Below are 19805 nucleotides of genomic sequence, written 5' to 3' on the forward strand. Positions count from 1 at the left end.
GGCGCGAGAGACCTCAGTCAGCTCTTTGCCCGTCACCTCCTTTATAGCGGTAGAACACCAAAGAGGGAGGAAGGGCTTGGCTTTCGCTGGCTCTGCTTGAAAACATCATGGCTTTCTGTTCCATACGGGAGGAGGGGGGCGCAGAGGGCTCAGCCCGCGGGGCGACTTTGGTAAAGTCCCTGGTCTTTTGCTGCATAGACGAGGCTGGGGTGAGAGGAGGAGACACCGTCGCGCGCGGCGAGGTCCCTGGCTGGAAGGCCCCGAGCCGGACGGTGCGCTACCTCGTTCCACCACCAGGAGGCGACTGTTCCCTCTGGCTTTTTTTTTTTTTTTTTTTCTTCCCCCTTTGGGGAGGCTGCCAGGGCGGGCGCGGGAAGGGGGGCAAAAAGGAAAAAGGGTGTCGTGTGGGGACGCAATAGGTGAAGCGAGATCTAGGCCTGAGGCCCTCGGCAGAGGGCCTCCTCTCTCCCCGCCGGGACTGCGGCGCGGCCGGGAGGATTTCGGGACCGGGGTCCCCTTGACAGAAGACTGGGGGAGAGGGAAGGTTTCGCGGCCCAAGGCAGCAGTGAAAGCAGTGGGAGATGTTCCTTTCCCCCACCCCGCCAGGGAACCCCTGCCTCTCCGTTCGGAGGGCGAGGTCTTTTTGGAAAACACTGCTGCCTTCCAGGCATGCGCACCACCCCGGTGGGGGCCAGACTCCAGAATTTAACATTGCAGTGGAACTGGGTCGGGGCGGGGGCGGCCGAGCCGGGTTAACTGCATAGATAGGGACGGCTCCGAACTCTCTCCCCCAGCCCCCAGGTGGACGAGCCCGGAGTTCCCGAAATTCCCGGAGGGACATACCAAAGCGAAAGGGAAAAGGGAGTAGGCAAACTAGGTTTTGTACTTCCCGATCTCCCCGCCCCCACCCCGCCCCCTTCTCCGCCCGGGCGCCCCCTGCAGGCCGCGGTCCTCAGCACGTCTTCAGCACCTGTTGGAGGTGGAGGCGCACGTCGGTGGCCGTCTCCCAGGGCACCACGCCGGCGCGGAAGGCGCTGGGCTCGGCCTTCTGCGCCTCTTGGATCAGGCGGTGCATGGGGTAGCCGCGGCGCGGGAAGGCCACGTCGCCGCCCGCCAGCAGCCCCATGGGGCAGAAGTCGTTGGCGCCGTCGCCCACGTAGAAGAGGCGCTCGAAGTGCACGCCGTCGTGGGCCCGCTCGCGCAGGTAGTCGCTGAGCACCTTGTGCTTGCACATGTTGGCGGGGCAGCGCGCGCAGCTGTGCGTGTGGAAGGGCCGCAGCGCCAGCAGCCCCCGCGCGTCGGGCCCCGACGGGTTGCTGAGGATGCGGCGGAACAGGCCGTGGTAGCCGGCGGCGCGCAGCGCGCTCTCCACGCCGAAGGTGTTGGCATCCGAGATGAGAATGACCTCGAAGCAGGAGCCCTGCTTGGCCACAAACTGCAGCAGGTCGCTCATGCCGGGCGACAGGGGCAGGGCCTCGTAGATGGCGCGCAGGTCCCGCGGCCGCACGCCCTGCTCGCCCAGGTACTGGAAGACGCGCTGCATGTACTCGTTGTAGAAGCCCTCGCGGTAGGTGGCCCGCAGGCTCTCGGGCAGCCGCTGGCCCGGCGCGGCGCGCACGATCGAGTCGTCGCTGTTTTCGTCCACGATCGTCTCGTCGAAGTCGAAGGTCAGGAGGAAGCGCGGCGCGCCCTGCGCCGCCATCCCGCCGTCCTGGGAGCAGGGGGGAGAGGAGCAGGAGGAGGAGGAGGAGGAGGGAGCAAGCGAGAGGGGGCGCGGCGCGAGCCGGCCGGGGAGAGGCTGGTTAGCGGGCCACGGCCAGAGGCGCTGGCACATCCAAGACCTGAGGAGGACCCAAGGCTGGTTAAGCTGGTTGGAGTCCCCAACGCCGCCGCCCTCTCCCCAGCCTTCCCTGCCCACCCCGTCGGCACCTCTCTGCAAACTGTGCGGGGCGTCTGGCCTCAGAAGACCATCCTCCTCCTCCGGACCCCAGGAGGGCGTCCTTGGCACCTGTCTCTGCTACTCTCATCTGGGGCCACTGAGACCTAACGGGGTCAGGTTAAAAGAGGGGAAGAGCAGCTTCCAACGGGTCACTCCTTTGGGGAGGTTTCTGGACGAGGCCGTTCTGGAGGCTCCCAGGGACCCCGGTTGTTGGTGTGGAGTCCTCTCCGCACCCTTCTTCCCTGACAAACACAGGCAAGGGAGGCTGGGCACTCATCCCACTGAAGCAGCCTCCTCCTTCCCTTTTTGGGCCGTGCCCCCTCGATGGGACTGCGGACAATAAGGAGTCAGGAGCCAGGGAACGCTGTTGGTATCATCCAAGGCATGTGGATTGCGAATGCCAGGTCCTTGAGCCTCGATAGGAGCTAAGGGCTGCCAGAGAACTGGAGTTTAGCTCTTGGAATAACCAGGCCGGCGAGGTGACCCAGGACGGCTCTCTGGGCGCTGTGGCTAGCGGGGGTCCAAGGATGGGACACTGCTTCTCCAGGGAGTTTCTAGGGCCCTGTGCTGACAGCTCATCGTCACTAATCACTTGCCAGTTCCCTGGGAGGAACACGTCAGCGGGTGGGGTTTCTGCCAGAGTCCGAAGGAAGTGGGCACCAAGAGAAGCAGTGGGGCCTGGGGAGGTAGGAGCTTCCCGAGCCAGGCTGCGACATACCTGGGAGACAGGTGAGGGAGAGGAAAGAGAGCAGCGTGGCTGAAAAGGCAGAGGGGAGGGGGAAGGGGGCGGGCGCCTGGCAGGGAAGGAGAAGGCTAGGAGGAGGTCGTGCCAGGGGAGCCTAGAGGCGGACGGGACAGAGAGACAGAGTGGGGAGGAGGACTCCGGGAAGTGGGGGCCTCGGGCCAGCGTCCCCCACCTCCAGAAGACATGGGAGAGGACAGGGGACAACAGGGCATGTGTGAGGCACAAAGAAAGGCAAGCAGATGGAGACTGCAGAAGCCCTCAGAGGCCTGTCCCTGCCACCTTGCCTGCCCGCCGCGGTACACGACCGGGTGGCAGAGAGCAAATCGCGTGCAGCTTCAGAATATCCGCCACGCTGCCTTTCTCCCACCTGGCCTCCCACCCCAGTTACTCCAGACGGCCCCACTCTTCCTTCTGGTTTCTTCCTAACTCGCTCTCTGATATTCCTGTGATGCTTCTGGCCCAGCCCGCCTTGTGAAACAGAAGTCCGAGCTCTCAGTTTCGGAGCTGGGATGTGAACCTAGCTCTCTGCTTCCCTAATAGAACTGTCCCTTTGAACTCGTCCCTAGGGTCACCCTCTGGTCTCACTGACATCCATCTGGGAGTCTCAGGGGCCCAGGATCCCCGGAGTTGAAGATGTAAATAAAGCCTCAGGCCCCCACACCTGGGATGGAAATTTCCAGGGATTAGTGGAGGCCCAGGAGAGACGAGGATAGGCCAAAAAGGGGCTGGATAGGGCTCCTACCACTGCAGCAGGGGAAGGGGGCTGAGGCCTCATCCTGAGAAATCCCCAGAGGGACCCACTTACCCTAGACAGGCATCGGAGGCCAGCAACTGGAAAACACCCACTCATCGTTGGTACATCACCCCGGGCACCGCCTGCAGGGACTCTGTGGGGCCTCCAGCCGTCGTCCAGAGCTCCTGACAACCACACAAGGTCTGTTGGAGGGTGCCCGCAGCTAGCTTTGTTTCCACCACGAATGCCGGCCTGCTTCCGTCTCCTCTGCTGCGGATGAACCACCCCCAGGGGCTCCGTAAAAACCCCTCAAATAGACACAGTTCTCCCAGGCGGCCAAGCCCTTGCGAGGCATCGTCTTCACAACCCCCCGGCAACATTCGAGAGGTTAAAGGTGACGTTATCGGAGACCCAGAGAGAGGTGAACCGCCTTAAAGGTCACTCACTGTAAGTGGCCAAGACAGACCGCGAAACCAGAACTTGGCGTCTGAGGGTGAACATGCCCCAGGCTGTGCTGTTTCCACGGGGAGCCTGGTTCACGAACTGCTGGCCACAGCCTTGCGTGCTCTCTGCCCTTAAAGGGGGAGGGGCAGGTGACCAGGCTCATTGTACCACAGGTGGCCGGGGGTGGGGGCAACAGGACCCCTGGGCATCACAGGTGATCAGAGACTGGCCTCCCTGGTGCCTTCAGAGCTTGGCAATCGGCCAGAAGTCAGTTTGGAATTTCTGCGGGGCTTTGCTGTGTGGCTCTGGGGACAGGGTTTAGCTTTGTGGGGATTTCACCAACTCGGCTACAGAGGATGTCACCTACAACTCCCACTGCCTCCCCATGCCCCATCCCTCCGCTCTGCTCCTGGGGTTCAATGAGCGACTAGAAGAAGCTGGGCCAGATCTGGAAAAATATTGAGAACCCACGACTAGCCGCGCAAAGGAACAAGTGTCTGGCTGGTTGCTGCCCTCTGGTGGTGACAGCGGATGACACTGGAAACCCCTGACTTTGTCAAGGTGACACTCACCCCAGATCATCCCAGAACATCAGGGAGAACCTCTTGCCCCCAAGACAGAGACTGGGACATCCTAGCAACAGGACACAGGTCAGAGGGACAGGCCGTGTCACCTCGAGCCACCCCAATCCCACCCCCCCCCCCCCACTCCCGAACCGTACGTGCACTGAGCCCTTTTGACAGGGATGGATGTGGGTCTCAGCCTTTCCCTTAAGAACTTTTAACCTAGGAATTGGGAAAGGCAGCCGAAGCCGAATGGGGCAGGGGGCAAAAAAGGGAGGCGGTTGGGGGGGAGGGATCAAGAAGATGGGGGGGGGGAAGGGGAGGGAGGCATGGGGACGTTGGAATGGCATGTTTTGGAGGATGGGAGGGCTGTCCCCAGGCCCTATCTGGAGGGAGTTCCAACCTTCCAGAAGCCTGCCTGATATCCTGCGTCTGTCCCCAGGCCTAGTGCATTGGAGGAGAAAGGTCAAGGGATACCCCTCCCATGGTAGAAACAAGCAGGGTCAGACACGGACGCGTGCCGCGCCGGGCACGGGGAGACAAGTGAGCGGGAAATACAAAGATACAAAGAGAACACAGGCTGCTCAAGCAGAGAGCGACTTTCATCCCATAGAAAAGGGTCTCCTGGTGTCGGTTGCCCCTTGTTTCACTTTCTTCAAAAAACAAAAAATTTGGTAGAATATTCTACTGATTTTCAGTTGTATACAAAACTTATGCATCAGAGCAAACGATACAGTTACATGTTTTTCATCTATTCAGGGAAAATGAGTTGAATATTTACTGTTTGGTGAACTGCCTTGGTTTCTTTTCGTCCCCAGAGCAGAAAGCCAGGCATCCTGGGTTTCTTCCCCCAGAAGCTGAGCAGGGCCAGGCAGCCACCCCCCGCCCTTACCCCCACAGCAAGCAGAGGGACCCAGGCCCCCCGGGACCTCATTCTCATGACGTTCAAAAAGCGTACTCACCTCCGGCAGCTTTGTCCTAAGTGACCAAATTCTTTTGTGGTCACCAGAAAGAGTCCCTCAGAGAAAAGGGAGACGGGGTCTCTGAGCTTCTCCAGATGGCTAGAGCAGAGAGAGGAGAGAGGGGGTTTCGTTAAGGGTGGCAGGGGGTCCATATTCTAGTCCCCTCGAAAAGTGACGCCTGCCTACCCGATTCCATATCAGATCACCGGATTCCTCCTTGCTCCCTCCTGCCGTTTACAACAAATGCTTATAGATGACATTTGTGGGAATGGGGTGGCAGATGGGGCAGGGAAACAGACCCCTCTTTGGCATGGGCCCTAAGTTTGAAAGTCCCCTCTTAATGAATGGGTGGAGCTCACAGGACAGGCTTTGGGGACAGTTTCCCCCCAGGAAACGTGCCGGAGAGGGATGGGGGTGGGGAGTGAGGACCCTGGAGATATCATAGTGACAAGCCCCCTGCCCAAGACCGAACCTTCTGGTATCAATCACTAGGAATTGGATGTCACAACTAAGCTGAGGTTTTCTCCCTTTCCCAGGCAGTATTCCCAACGTCACCATGGTCTCTTCCTTCTCGCTACCACCGGCAGCAAATAGGAAAAAACCCGAGGCCCCGAGAGGTCAAGCTAACATCCTGGAGGTCGCACAGCGTCAGATTCAGGATTAGAACTTAGGAGTCCCTGGTGGCTCTTGGGACAGCGGCAGCCAGGGAGCGTCCCCTATCGCCCTGGAGAGCCCCTTGAGCTGTGAGCTTACTGTTCTGACTAGCTGGCGTGATGACCTGTAGCCCCGGTGTCGGTGCAGAAGCTGAGACCAGGAGCCTCCTCTGGGCTCACCCTGCCTGGGTGGACAAGCTGGAAGGGGATCCTCAGTGGACAGGGAGGTGGCAGCTGCCGGTGGAGTGGGGGGAGAGATATTTTTAGAGGTGGCTGGAAAGCAGGCACTCTGGCACACCCCCAGCTGGCGGGTGCTTCGCTCCAATGCGGGGCGGGGGGGGGTGCGCAGCTCGGGGAGCCCAGGGGGGCTCGTGGGTGGCGGGGAGCAAGGCGGGGCACAGATTCCTTCGCTTTGCCCGAGTAGGGGACAGAGGGCTACCCGGGCACGAGGTTCCCGGGGTAGCAGAAAGAAGGAGGACTCATTTCTCCGCTCCAGGGGCTGCCCCCACTGACACGCGTGAAGGAGCGCCCTCAAACTCCACACAGCCCCCACCCCGCACTGGGACCCCAGCCCTCCCCTGTACCTCCGGGAGCGCAGGACTCACGCGGGGAGCGGCGGCGGCAGAGGTCTGTCCCGGCTTAGTTTGGAGTGCAAAGAGTCGGGGAGAGGGGCTAGCTGAGGTATCTGGGCGCAGGATGGGCTAAGGGGTGCTTACGGGAATTGGAGGGGACGCGGTGTCTTGTCCACCCCCGGATTTCTGGGCTCCGGCTCACGAGTCCCTCCAGTCCCGAGGGGCCGTGGATGATGTGCGTCTGGGCCGTCCCCTCCACCTGCCCCCCATCCCCCCCCCCCCCCACCACGGGCTGCCGCCGCGTCCCCTTTAAATGCCCGGGAGCCCGAGCCGCGGCTGGCGCTGCGGCTGCCGCAGCACCCGGGCCCACCGCAGTCCCCTCACGTCACAAGCGACTGTCCAATCACAGCGGTGCCGGTGCACATCAAAGGGGCGGGCCGCCCGCGGGCCACGCCTCCCGGCTGCCCTGGAGGCTCCCGGAGCTGGAGCGAAGGTGGGATTGCGCGCAGGGCGGGGAGAGGGCAGGGGAGAGGGCAGGGGAGGCGGGCCGGAGCGCGTCCCTCCCGAGGAGCGTGGGTGGGGGACACCCTCGCTGGAGCGGCTGCGGGGCTCTACGTGAAGCCCCGCCCGTACACCCAGAAGTGTCAGGGCTGTGCCTCCAGGGCGCTGAGCCCTGAGCTTTGCAGAAATGCACCCCCACGCCCAGCCCTCGTTCCCTTCTTCTCTCCGAAGCCTGGCGGTAGGTACGGCTTGACCCAGCCCAGGGAAAGCAGTTCCTCTCCCACGTGCGCGTCGCTCTGTCCTCCGCGCGCCGAGTCCCAGCACCTCGCCTCTTGGGACCCTTCCCCCGTTACAGGTTACAGGGGATGGCCGGGAGAGAGACTCTCCCACTCCCCCTACCCCATAAACCCCGATTTAAGGACCCAACTGTTTGCCCTTTGCAAGTGATGTTGTAAATTAAAAAAAACCCGCTTTCGAGAGTCCGTGCCTAGCCACGCTCCCCTGCTCCCCTACCCCCGACTGCCCTGCAGCCGGATGGTTGAAGAGAAGATTCTGTTTTGAGAGCAGAGAGCTGAAACTTGTATATACTGAGTAGGTGCTCTGAACCAGACGCTGTACTAGGTCGCTGCACTTACGGTTGAATATTCACAACAGGGGAAATTATTTGCCCCGGTTCAGACCCAGGCACACCTGGCTCATGGGGTCACAAAGGAAATGTGTGGATGCAGAGATTAGGTGCTGCCTGGGTCTAACCGCCCCCCCCCCCCAACCCCCACCCTGCCCCTGCTCCACTCCTCCAAGAGAGCCAGAAGATCCAAAGGCCCTGTGTGATGTGGCATCCGATGGATGGCGCTGGAAACCAGAGAGGGAATGCGGGTCAGCAAGGAATTACCCTGTGTCGGGGTGTGGGGGAGGGCTGGGGGTACATGAAAGAAACGGACAGATGTGTGCCATGTTTCCACATACACAAAGGAGAACGAATGCTTTACAGCTGCTTAAAACCCTCGACAGTGACTTCTAGTGTCCCAACTCTGTCCCTGGCTTGCTGCTCATGCCTCTGTCCTCACTGCCCACCCTTTCTTCCAGCACTCCGGCACACCTGATTTTTCCTGGGGACCTCCGTCCTCAAGTACGCTCCTGCCCCATTTGCTGGGCAAGTCCAGCCTCTCCTGGAGCTCCTTCTTTTTTGTTTTCTTTTTTGTTTTTTTTAATGTTTGTTTATTTTTGAGAGAGTGAGAGAAAGCATGGCGGGGGGGGGGCAGAGAGAGAGAGGGAGACAGAGAATGACGGGAAGCAGGCTCTGTGCGGACAGCAGACAGCCTGATGCGGGGCTCGAACTCACGAACCATGAGATCATGACCTGCGCCGATGTCAGGCGCTCCAATGACTGAGCCACCCAGGCGCCCCCTGAAGCTCCTCCTGAAACTGACTTGTGTGCTTCCAGAACTTGTGGTTAATGCCGTCAGTATGTTTCCATGTGTCAGTTCGTGTGATCCTCACCACTCTGTGAAACGGCTCCTTTCGCTGTAGGGAGATCAAGGCAGGAAGAGTGGAGTTGACCCAGCGGGGGGTCGCTGGAGGTGGTCTTCCAGCCTGGTTGTCTCAACCATTACCCCACACCTTCTGGCCTGTAAGCAACAGGAAGACGGAGACCACATTTGTATTATTGGCTCTACCTAGTGCCTCGTTTGTGTCTGCTCCATTGTTGAATCTCCTGGCTACCAAGTCACTCCAGTAGCATCCCCATTTCACAACGGGGAAATTGACACTCAGAGAGGTCAAATGGCTTGCCCAGGGTCACATGCCCCAAGGAGGTACCAGATTCAAACCCTGATCCTGATGTAATTAACAGCCCTCTCAGCTATTTCCAGATTCACTGCTGGGGCTGGGGCTGGGGCTGGGGGTGGGGTGGGCGGGTAACTTTTCTGGTGCTGCCTAAGCGAGTTCTTGCTGCCCACCTCTGCCTGCCAGCCACGGGAGCACCGAAACTCACAATCTAGAAACTCCCAGGTCCCCCTACACGGAACTTTTCCGGACACAATCCTGCCTCTCTTAAACTCTCCCCCTCGTTGTGCCAATGAACACAGTTGGGCGATTGGACAAGCCTCCTCCCGTGGGATTCACCTTAGAACTCTCCGGTCAGTCCATCTGGCAGAGAGAGCTTGTGGGGACAGGGGACTCTGGTGAACCCTGATTCAGGTGGCCAGGTACGGGGCTTTCCAGGTGGCCTTCACAAAGAGGGTGTGACTCTTCCCCCCCCCCCCCCCTTAATTCAAACTCTTGTGTCTTTCAAACTCTCGTGTCTGACTTGCAATAGATCTCTTCCAGGGAGCTGAAGAGGGCGTGACTCTGGCCTCAGGTTTTGGTGTCACAGCCAGAGAGTCCAGGAATCCAGGACCAGGGACTCCAGCTCTGCAATAGACCTGGTGGGGGGAGGGGCCAGGGCTAGAGGGAGGAGCCGATCCTACACTCCACCTTCGGGAAGGAGGATTTTGTGCTGGGCACATAATCAATCCCCACAACAACCCTGGCAAGATGGGTTTTTAATATTCTCCGTAATACAAGTGAAAAAGCAGAAGCTTGGGGACGTTAAGAAAGCGCCTTGCCCAAGGACGCTGTGTGGCAAGTGGCGGTCAGCCCAGATGTTCAGGTCTGCACTTCTCCGTAGAAGGCAGAGGGCCTTCAGTGACCTGGCGCCGGACGCAGGTGGGCTTAGCGCAAGAGGCCCCCGGGAGCGCCCCCTTCAGGCAGTTCTGCGAGTTCTGTTGTGGGTCCCTTGGGTCTAAGGCGTTGTGCTGCGGGGGGCGGGGGGGGGGGGGGGGGTTGCTTAGGGACCAGAGCCGAATACATCCTCTTTCAGGTCTCTTGTCTTCTTCCTAGCCAGCAATCACTAGCATTGATGGAGCGCTCGCTGTGCGCCAAGCGGTGTTCTAGAAGCCTCAGCTCTCTTCCTGCTCGCATCAACCTAGGACCTGTTAGCCCGGCCATTTTACAGACAGAGACAAATGAGGCACAGAGTGGTATGTAATTTGTCGAAGGTCACAGAGCTAGGCAGTGGCGAAAGCAGGATTTGAGCTCAGGCAGTCAGCTGCAGGGTTCCTTTTTTTTTTTTTTTTTTTTTTTTTAAGTTAGTTAATTAATTTGTTTGTTTGTTTAGAGAGCGGAGGGCAGGGCAGAGAGAGAGAGAGAGAGAGAGTGAGAACGGGGCTCTGTCTCATGAACAGTGAGATCACGACCTAAACTGAAATCGAGTCCAATGCTCAACCGACTGAGCCACCCAGGCGCTCCCCGTGTGTGTTTGCATTCATTCCACGAGTATTAACTGTACCAGGCACTGGGAGATCAGACACTGAGGAGACGTGGACCCTGCCCTCAAGGAGCTTACAGTCGAGAGAGGAGACGGAGACCAGCCAACAGGCCTTCCCGAAAGAGTGGCGGAGAACAGATCTGTTCTACCTGTGACCACCAGGGCGATTCTGTCGCGGACTTCAGCAGCTGAAGCAGCTGGGACCTGAGGTGCCTCTGGGAGAAGGTGGAGACTCATAATCCAGGGCTCAGTTCCCCCAGGGGTGCCCCCTTCTGACCACTCTCCTTCCCTGTCCCACCCCAACTCCTGCCCTTGCTGTGGCTGCTGGCTTCCCCTCCTGTCTTTCCCCATGTCCCCCTCCCCAAGCAGCCTGGAGACACTCCAGAGCAACCTTCTCCCCACCCCAGGCAGTCCCTCTCCCACAACAGACTCACCCCTACAGGGCTGTTCGCTGTCCCTCACTCAGTAAGCAGCGAGGATAGGGCATCAGGAGACAGTGAAAGTGCAGACACCCATTCTGCTACCTGGGACACACACACAGCAGGTGGAGTGAGAGAGTAACCCCCCAGGGTCCCCTCTGGGCCAGGAAGTCCTTGCAGTCTGACTCAAATCCCACCTGCTAGGGCACTTCCTCTCATTTGGCCTCTAAGACACCTTCCCTCGGGGTAACGGCTATCGGAGACTTGAAATACGCCACTCCAATTCCTTCATTTTTGCAAATGTCACATTAAAGTGAACAAGGTGACTTCGCCTCTGCCTGCTTCACGGCCTTGGTTACTTCTTGCATCCTTGTCCCCCTCCCTCTGTGTAATAACCTTCTTTTGGACTTACAAATGTGCTACCGCAGGCCCTTTGCACTTGCTGTAGCCTCTTTCCAGAGGACTTTCTAGCCCATCGATGGCCTCCCACTGAGTTCAGGGCTCAGCTCATCTGTCACTTCTTTTTTTGTTGTTTTTAATTTTTTTTTTAACGTTTATTTATTTTTGAGACAGAGAGAGACAGAGCATGAACGGGGGAGGGGCAGAGAGAGAGGGAGACACAGAATCGGAAGCAGGCTCCAGGCTCTGAGCCATCAGCCCAGAGCCCGATGCGGGGCTCGAACTCACGGATGGCGAGATCGTGACCTGAGCTGAAGTCGGACGCTTAACCGACTGAGCCACCCAGGCGCCCCTCATCTGTCACTTCTGAAAGGAAACTGGTCCTCCCCAGACACCCTCCCTCTCCCCCGGAGATAAGGACCTCTGATCACACACCTCCACAGCACCCTGGGCCTCTCCTGGCTGGTTGATTAACATCTGCTTCCATGAGACTGTCAGCTCCACGGGGACAGGCACCATAATGGGTTTGCTCCCATGGTGGTTAGGTGCTGGGGAGCACCCCGTGCACGCCTTGATCTGGAGTAGCTGCTCAAAAAAATGTATTTGTGGCCTGAATGACTGCAGGATTCCCAATCCAGGCCGGGAATGACCCAAGGCTGGGTCGTCTGACTGGGAGGGGCGGGAGATGTGCTCACAAAAGGAAGGACCAGCAGCTAAGGGCTCCAGGGACGAATCTGTCCACCCTCAGGGCAGATCTGTGCTGGAGAAGAGGCACCGTCCAGAATCAGGTCCAGCCAAAACGAGAGCTCCTTGTTTTACCAGCAAGCTTTGTAACTTACAACACACTCTCCGCCATTCACATTATTCCCCTGATGCGGGAAATGGGTCCGGGAGAGGTTAGGTGAGTCCAAGGTGGCGAAGGCAACACCCGAATGCAGGTCTTTTGAACCCAGCCAGCTTTGCCGAGGCCACGTGTACAAGGGGAGAGGATGCGTTGCCAGCCAGCAAAGATTCCAAGATTCTGGCCTTCGGGCCATTATTTGACTCTTTCCGGGGTTTTTTATTCGTTCACGTAGGCGTGCATTCATTCATCGGTTCGGGAGACACGTGCTCCAGTCGACCGCTGCCTTCGAGAAGGCCATAGTCCTGTGCTGGCCTTGGGAATCTGGGGTCCATCTGTGATTGGCCTGAGCTTATCATAGGTAATTTTTGTGTGTTTACGTATAACTGTCCATTTTTCACGTAAACCTTCACAAAGCTTCCACGACTCCAGCCGTCCTTCCCTCCCTGCTCTGCAAAACGTTTAAGAATCACTGGCTAAGTCGGTATTAAAGGACAGCAGCCCCTGTGCTCGTCAGCCCGTCCCGCCTGTTTGGGTGACGAAGGCCCCAACACATGACCACGTCTGGTCCAAGTGATAAACCCGCTGTCTGGCCCGCATGACTCACCCAAGGCGCTGCCGACCTGGGACAGCTGCTCTCAGCCAGTGCTCTGGGAAGAGAACCGTATAGAAACACACACATACACACACACACACACACGCACGCACGCACGCACGCGCGCACCACCCCCAGCTCTAAAACGGCTCCTGCCTCCAGGAAGATACTTTGGTTTTTCCCTCCCGTAATAGCAACAGCTGCCCACGATGGTGTCATATACTGAGGGCGTGTGTGTGTCAGACACTGTGATGCCTAGCGCCTCATCTTTTTACATCCCCACGGCAGGCCTCCGCGTCGAGGAACTTGCCCAAGGTCACACGTCAGGGGAGAGGTGGGGGTGGGGGTGCGGCGCCGAGGAGAGCAGCAGGTGTTTATGATCCTTTGGGGCTGAGCCCACACCCTGGTGTCCACACTGTCATGCCCGCGCCTCCCACGCTGTACCAGAGTCGGTCTGAGTGACCAGTGGCGCTGGGCAGAAGCCAAGGCCCGGCTCAGCCGGTGCGGGGTCAGGACAGACGACGCTTCATCTTAGGCGCTCTCTCTCACTCTCTTGCTCTGCCCTCTTTCTGGATCGCTCGCTCAGCCGCCAGGCTTCCCCACGGGGGACGCTCCCAAGGCGAGGAACTCAACTCAGCCTCGGGCCAGCAGCCAGGGCAGACCCGACGACAACCACATGAGTGAGTTTGGGCGCAGCCCTTCCAGCCCCAGTCAGGCTTCGAGATGACTCTGCCATCTCATCGGGGCTCTTGGCTCGCGGGCACTTGGAGAGCTAAGGGCTGGTTTTCAGCTGCTGACTTTTGGGGGTGATCCGTGACTCAGCAATAGAGAACCAGAAATACACCTGTAAACACAATTGCTATGGTTCTCACGTTCTATTAAAGGAGGCAGACCGTGGAAGGAAGGAAGGAAGGGCGGGGGGAGAGAGGGAAAGAACCCAGTATGTCAGATAGCAGGAAGTGCTATGGAAAAAAATAAAGCAGGGAAATGGTGGTGGGGGGGGGGAGCTTCGATTTAAATAGGGTGCCTAAGGAAAGTCTGACGGAGAAGGGGTCAGTTAAGCAAAGACCCGAGAGAGTGAGCGCTATGGAAATCTGAGGGGAAAAGAGAATCAGGCAGCACGAACAGCACGTGCAAAGGCCCTGGGGTGGGAGCATGTCTAGATCACGTGACCCGCCCAGGGCACAAACTTCGTATATGTTGCCACTGGATTGATTGTCCTCACCAGGCCTGTCTTGGGCCATCTCATCCTGCGGCCTCCAGGAGTGGGGAGGTGGCCTGCTGAGCCCCCACTGCTCTCTTCTTCTCTCCCTTGACCTTGGCTCCATGGCTGTGGTCCTGGGAGTAAGTCTCAGGTTCTCAGGACGTGGAAGTGGCCGCACAGGCAGATCTTCCCGGCCTCCAGGCAGGGCGGGTGATCTGGGGCAAATCCAAGCGAGACCGCAGGACAAGAGAAATGACGGAGGAAATGCGATTTGGACACACAGATACTCAAATTTCAGGGGCCCTCCACTAATTTATGGGGCTGACTGGTAGAAAACTCTAACTCCAATCCTACCGCCATAGTTGTAGGTTATTCTTTGCCATTTTCCTTTTTTGAAACAAGCAAAATACAAAGCGTCTCCGTGTCATAGCAGAAAGTGCCCCAAACCGCCCATTTGATATGCACACTCGCCCTCCTTCTCAGTGACAGATGTTGCTTATAAGTGACCCATGGCCTGAGGACTCCCTCTTTCTGTGCCCTCCTCCTCCTCAACCCAGGGATGCCTGCCATGTCCTTTCTGCGTCCTCAGAATCCCTCAGGGCTCCCCACAAGCAGGCCCATGGCCATAGCCACCGTATTTTCCAGATCAGGATGGACAGATCAGTGCAGGAAGCCTGAAGTTACACACAGAGGGCGAAGGGACAGAGCCTGAAGACGGGGTTTCCTGGGACAATCAAGGGCACAAAGTAACAAGTCTTTCTCCAAGAGACCCACTCATCCCAGGGGACAGAGGAATTGTTTATTTACTTACTCATGTATTCTTTCAACAAATTTTTCATGAACCAGGACTGGCCTTGGTTCTGGAGGAACAATATAAGCAAGACAGAGTTCCTGCCCTGGGAGTGCTTACAGTCTGCTAGGGAGACAGACAAGGCGCATCAGCAGGGGCCTAGTGATTCTGGTGAACATGGGAGGGACATCCAACCCAGTTCAAGGGGGAGGACCAGAGGCGTGTATATGTGTGGTGATGTCAGGGGAAGATTCCATGAGAAGTACTTTCTAAGCCAAGACCTGCAGGATGTATAGGAGTTGGATAAAGAGGAAAACTTTAAAGAGGGAGAGCTCGTGCAAAGGTCCTGAGGTCCGAGAGGTGGTAGAAAGGGCAGAAGACGGAGGGTCTTGTGAGCTTCCTCCCTAAGGGCCATGGGGAACCACTGCAGGTTTGGAGCGAGGGGCTGACACAATCACATCTGTGTTTTAGAAAGATCACTTGTGTTGCTGTTACTGGCTGCCCCTCCTTCTTTTCATGGCCCTGTGGCTGAGCAGGGCGGCCTCTGGGGAGACCACAGCCCAGGCCAGCCCAGTTCTCAGAGTGTCAGGAGGATGATGGCAGGCTCTTCTCTTTCCTGTCCCCCCTACCCCGCCTCGGCCGACTTCAGGGTCAGGTTCTGAGATCTGCTATATTGGGCTCCCGTGGGTGAGGCTTCCATCCCGCCTCTGGCCACATCAGGCCAGCTTCCCCCAGGATTGAGGGGTTATTTGTATCTTCAGGGTGGCAGGGCCTCCTCCCCAGAGGCAAGGAACCCAAGATAACAGGGCAGCCTGGGAGCTGTTTATGAAAAGGCAGCGTCGTAGGGGGTGGGCAGGGCCCGCGGGCACAGTGACTGCTGCCATAGATATAGCAATTGGGGCGGGGAAGGCCGTCTAAATTACAGCTCCCAGAATAGAGGGGCCCAGAGGGAGTGGTGGGGCATCCTACCAAGGGAGCTGGCGTCCTGCCAGCCATGTCCAGGCTCCGGGCCCTGCCGCAGGCAGAGGTGGGGTGGCCACGGGCCCGGTGGCCGCGAGGTGGAGCCAGGCGGTGGTGCGGAGGCTCCTGGGGGTTGGGAGAGAACCAGCCTGGGGTGACCTTCTGGAATAGTGAGGGTGGTGAGGGGAGGGGGGAGGGGGGAGGCGGGGAGGCGCCCGCTTGCCTGCCCCTGGAAGAGACTCACCGTCACATCCCTCCGTGGATATTTCACCCAAGTGTGAGATACGGCGAAATTAACGAGAACGGCGGGCATCCTCATAGCCGCTATGGGCCAGGAACCGCTCTAAGCAATAACGTACGTCAGTTCCCCCTCCCGGCTCCCTGTGACGTAAGGTATCATTGGCCCCATTTCATAGATGAGGACACTGAGGCCCACTGAGGCCCAGTATGTGCCAAGTGGAGCTAGGGAGTGAAAAACTAAGGTGTGTGAGCCCAGGTTCGTCTGACTTCAAAGACCAGGCTTCTGAGCCAGGGAATCTGTTCGAAACCTTCGCCTCCCGGAGTCGGTTTTCTCACCTATGACGTGCGTCACGGCCTCTTGCTCTGGATCAGCCTCCCAGAGCTGTAGGGATCACATGGGGACAGTGTGGGACGCTGGGAAGAGCTTCAAGGCGGGAGGCTTGGCCGGACTCTGTGCCGTGCCCACTGTAGGCCTCTGTTTCCTCCTCTGTAAAATGGAGATCATCATAGGTAACCCACAGGGTCTTCTGAGACGCTAATGGGAATATATATGTATGAAAGTTCTCATATCTTTGAAGGCAGATTGTAAATTAGAAAGTGCCACATTTCAGGGGCGCCTGGGTGGCTCGGTTGGTTGAGCGTCCGACTTCGGCTCAGGTCATGATCTCGCGGTCCGTGGGTTCGAGCCCCGCGTCGGGCTCTGGGCTGACAGCTCGGAGCCTGCAGCCTGCTTTGGATTCTGTCTCTCCCTCTTTCTCTGCCCCTCCCCTGCTCGTGCTCTGTCTCTCTCAGTCTCTCCAAAAATAAATAAATGTTAAAAAAAATTTTTTTAATTAAAAAAATAAAATAAAATGAGGAAGCATCCCTTTGATCATACTTGGTAGATATTCAGTTTTCCTGTAAGTTAAAGCAAAATACATCTACGTTCTTTCTTTTTTTTTTCTTTTTTTGGTGAGGATTTGCGGCCTTGAAACTCTATTTCTTCAACTGCTGTACCTAAGGTGCTGATTTTCAGCTGAAACTGAGGACCACCCCCCGCCCCATCCCCAAGTCCCCAACACCAGCTGTTTCCTGGGCTGGGGTGGGGGGTGGGTCTTGGTACAGAGACATAGGTTTGGACAGGATGACTCTTGCGCCGCTGGCTCTCTGAGCCTCCTGCCTTCCTAGGTGTGTTACTTAATGTTGTTCAAGATCCTCTGGCCCGCCCCGGGGGGGGGGGGGGGGGGGGGAAGTGCTGCAATGAACCTTAGAGACCGGAACTTGCTGACTCATCAGGGGAGCCAAGGGCAGGTTAAGGGCATTGAGTCCCGGGAAAGGAGGCGACACCCGTCAGGCAGCCTCACCATCACTCCCCTCCTGCCTGACTGCCTCCTCTCTCTCTCTCTCTCTCTCTCTCTCTCTGTGTGTGTGTCTGGGGTGACCAGGCAGCGTGCAGGGAGCAGGGAACCACGCCTTGCACTCACTCATCCCCAGCCTTTCCAGGGCCGGTCTTCCCCTCCCCCCCAGGGAGCCTCACCGTCCACGTGAGGAGCTGGTTCAACGTGGCACCTGTACCTCCTGGTGGGATGCGTGATCGAGCTGGTTACCACTGCTCCCGACACGGTGAAATCCCATCGGGTTGTAGCTGCCTCCCGCCGCCGTCCGCGAAACCCAAGCTCTTGGCCAACAGGAGCACCCGCTCTATCCTAGGGAGGATTCTCTGGAGATTCACTAAGACAGACTGTTCATGCACTCATTCATTCAACGTTTGCTTGCTGCTTACCTACTGCGTATCTGGGACTGTTGTAGCTCACATCTGATGGGAGAGGCAGCCAACAAGTAAACATATTGCGTGCCAGATGATGGTAGGTGTTAAGGGTACTGAGCGGGAGGGAGGGGTGATACTTAATCAAGGGCAGTTGGAAGCCTTACTGATGAGGTGTGGGGCCCAGTGAGGGATTCAGCTGTGCGGATATCTGGAGAAGAACCTTCCAGTAGCGGGAAGCCAGTGTGGGCTTGGAGGTGAGTGAGGCAGGTGGAAGGAGGTATTCCCTAGGGAGAAGGTATTCTCCCTCTGGGGAGGGAGGGGGGGGTCTCTAGGTTTGAAGGAGGGACGTTTAGTGCTGTAAAGATTTTCCTAAACTCTAACTCAAGCCCCTCAAGCCAGTGGGTTTAATGAAGCTGGGTTAGGCATTCGGGGCCTGATTTGCTGCTCCTAAGACTCTGACCTCATGTCGAATCTCCAGGAAGCGTGGCCGCGCCTCCTTGGAAGGCAGTGCCTCCTGAATTCCTTCCCTGATCCGCTCTTCCTTCTGTCTCTCCATCCCCGCCCTGTCCGGCTCCCTGGCATCCGAGGATGACCTACCTGCCTGCCCACCTGCCTTGACCCCTCACCCAGCACACGCCTGCCTTATGTCCTTACCCCTTCTTCTGTGTCTCTTCTCTCCCGCCCACGGGTGGGCGGGACTAGTGTTAAACTGCTTGGAGCTTCTTGTGCCGGGCACCTCAGAGGTCTCCATAAATACGCTCGAACTGATCAGGACGCGGATGTTCAAAGGGGACACAAGGGCTCCAAGCAGACTTCTGTGCACAGCAGGCTTCCCATGGACTTGAAGGATGGGGGCGGGGGCGGCTGGAGTTTACCAAGCACTGGGGGTATCCGGGGCCCCCATTGGGAGAGTTGAGCTGGAACGCCTTCTCCCACCTTGAACTTGACCATCGGGATGCTAAATTCCTGTCGCCACTAGGATGTCCCCCCCACCGCCCCCCGAAGATGAGTTGAGACTGTGGTCTTTCAACCCCTGGGTTCCAAGGAGGCAGCCACTGGGGCTGCCAAAAGGCAGGGGGGTGGGTTCAGTAAATTCCCTCTGCCCCCCCCCCCCATGCTGCAGCGGGGGAGGGGCTTTGCTTTTATTTATTTTACACGTATGTTTCCAGGGATGGTTTCGTTTCAAAAGGGGATTTCCTTCTAAGGACACACATACAGACACGCCGTCTTGAGAACATCAATGGAGCGGAAAGTGATAGAAACCCTGGGTCTAGATCCGGCGTTATTGGAGCGGGTCTGGCCTCAGCCTCCTTGTCTAGAAACAGGAGGAACATATGGAACGATCTCTCCAACCACAGGACGGTAGCCGTCACAGTCCTCCGAGCAGTTATTTTCTGACTTTAATGTTTGGACCTGGGGAGCAGACCCTCTGGCGATTGTGACGCAGGTCGTCCGTCCACCACGTCTTGACAGACACGACTTTCTGAAAAATTCCTAAGAGAGGATGACTTCTGGAAGGACATGTAAGAAGCTAGCAAGGGCGGTTACCTCCTGGGAGGAGAGCTGGGAGGCCTGAAGGCAGGGGAGGCACGGAGACTTACCCACCACTGTATTCTCGGTTGTACCTTGTGAATTTCGTAGCGCACGCGTAGGTAGCCGAACCACATACCCGCATAAATAAACGTCGGTTTATTTGAAAAAGACATTGTAAACGTTTAAAGCACCACTCAAGCACGAGGTAAAAAAAAAAGCAACACGCCAAATATAACCCTTGCCTTGTTCCCGCCGCGGACTGAAGCTGAACCGCAGGGAAAGCCAGCAGACTTGTTCCCGAGGCCTTTGGGGTGACAGAGCGACCCAGAGACCTTGAGAGAAGCGGGACGGGGGGAGTCACCCAGCCAAGCTCTCCCTCGGGTGTGGCGCCCGAAGTGAGCGAGGCGTGGCAAGCCCTGAGCTGTGCGTGTTTCCCTTGAGGGAGCTGCTAATGATGGCAGGGGTGTTGAAACAACAGAACAGGGGCGCTTGGGTGGCTCAGCCAGCCGACGTGACTGCCTCTTGATTTCGGCTCAGGTCACGATCTCACGGTTGTGAGATCGAGCCCCGCGTGGGGCTCAGTGCTGGGCCTAGAGCCTGCTTGGGACTCTCTCCCTCTCCCTCTCTCTCAAAATAAATGCACTTGAAACACACACAC

The 19805-nt window shown here is 57.8% G+C and overlaps 1 protein-coding gene and 1 long non-coding RNA gene across 16 annotated transcripts; both read right to left on the reverse strand.

The window, feature by feature from the left end:
* Nucleotides 1-24: 24 nt before the first annotated feature.
* On the reverse strand, nt 25-6892 carry PHOSPHO1 (phosphoethanolamine/phosphocholine phosphatase 1). 13 transcript variants are annotated; one of them, XM_047845656.1, is made up of 6 exons: nt 6645-6867; nt 6140-6273; nt 5387-5485; nt 3490-3602; nt 2536-2657; nt 25-1841 (listed from the first exon to the last, which is right to left on the reverse strand). In XM_047845656.1, the coding sequence occupies exons 4-6, from the start codon at nt 3532-3534 to the stop codon at nt 953-955; spliced, it is 1056 nt and encodes a 351-aa protein (XP_047701612.1). In that variant the 5' UTR covers nt 3535-3602; nt 5387-5485; nt 6140-6273; nt 6645-6867; the 3' UTR covers nt 25-952. The 13 variants fall into 13 exon arrangements, with proteins under 13 accessions (XP_047701612.1, XP_047701616.1, XP_047701611.1 ...); XM_047845660.1 differs by having other exon boundaries at nt 3490-3687; XM_047845655.1 differs by lacking the exon at nt 6140-6273 and having other exon boundaries at nt 6756-6892.
* A 5810-nt stretch (nt 6893-12702) lies between these two features.
* LOC125158488 (uncharacterized) lies at nt 12703-17704 on the reverse strand. Of its 3 annotated transcripts, none has more exons than XR_007149427.1 (3): nt 17384-17704; nt 16204-16354; nt 12703-15753 (listed from the first exon to the last, which is right to left on the reverse strand). It is a non-coding gene; the product is annotated as an uncharacterized LOC125158488 (long non-coding RNA). The 3 variants fall into 3 exon arrangements; XR_007149428.1 differs by having other exon boundaries at nt 15872-16354; XR_007149426.1 differs by having other exon boundaries at nt 12703-13517; nt 13899-16354.
* Nucleotides 17705-19805: the final 2101 nt, after the last annotated feature.

The sequence above is a fragment of the Prionailurus viverrinus genome, unplaced genomic scaffold (genome assembly GCF_022837055.1).
Source record: "Prionailurus viverrinus isolate Anna unplaced genomic scaffold, UM_Priviv_1.0 scaffold_35, whole genome shotgun sequence".
NCBI lineage: Eukaryota > Metazoa > Chordata > Mammalia > Carnivora > Felidae > Prionailurus > Prionailurus viverrinus.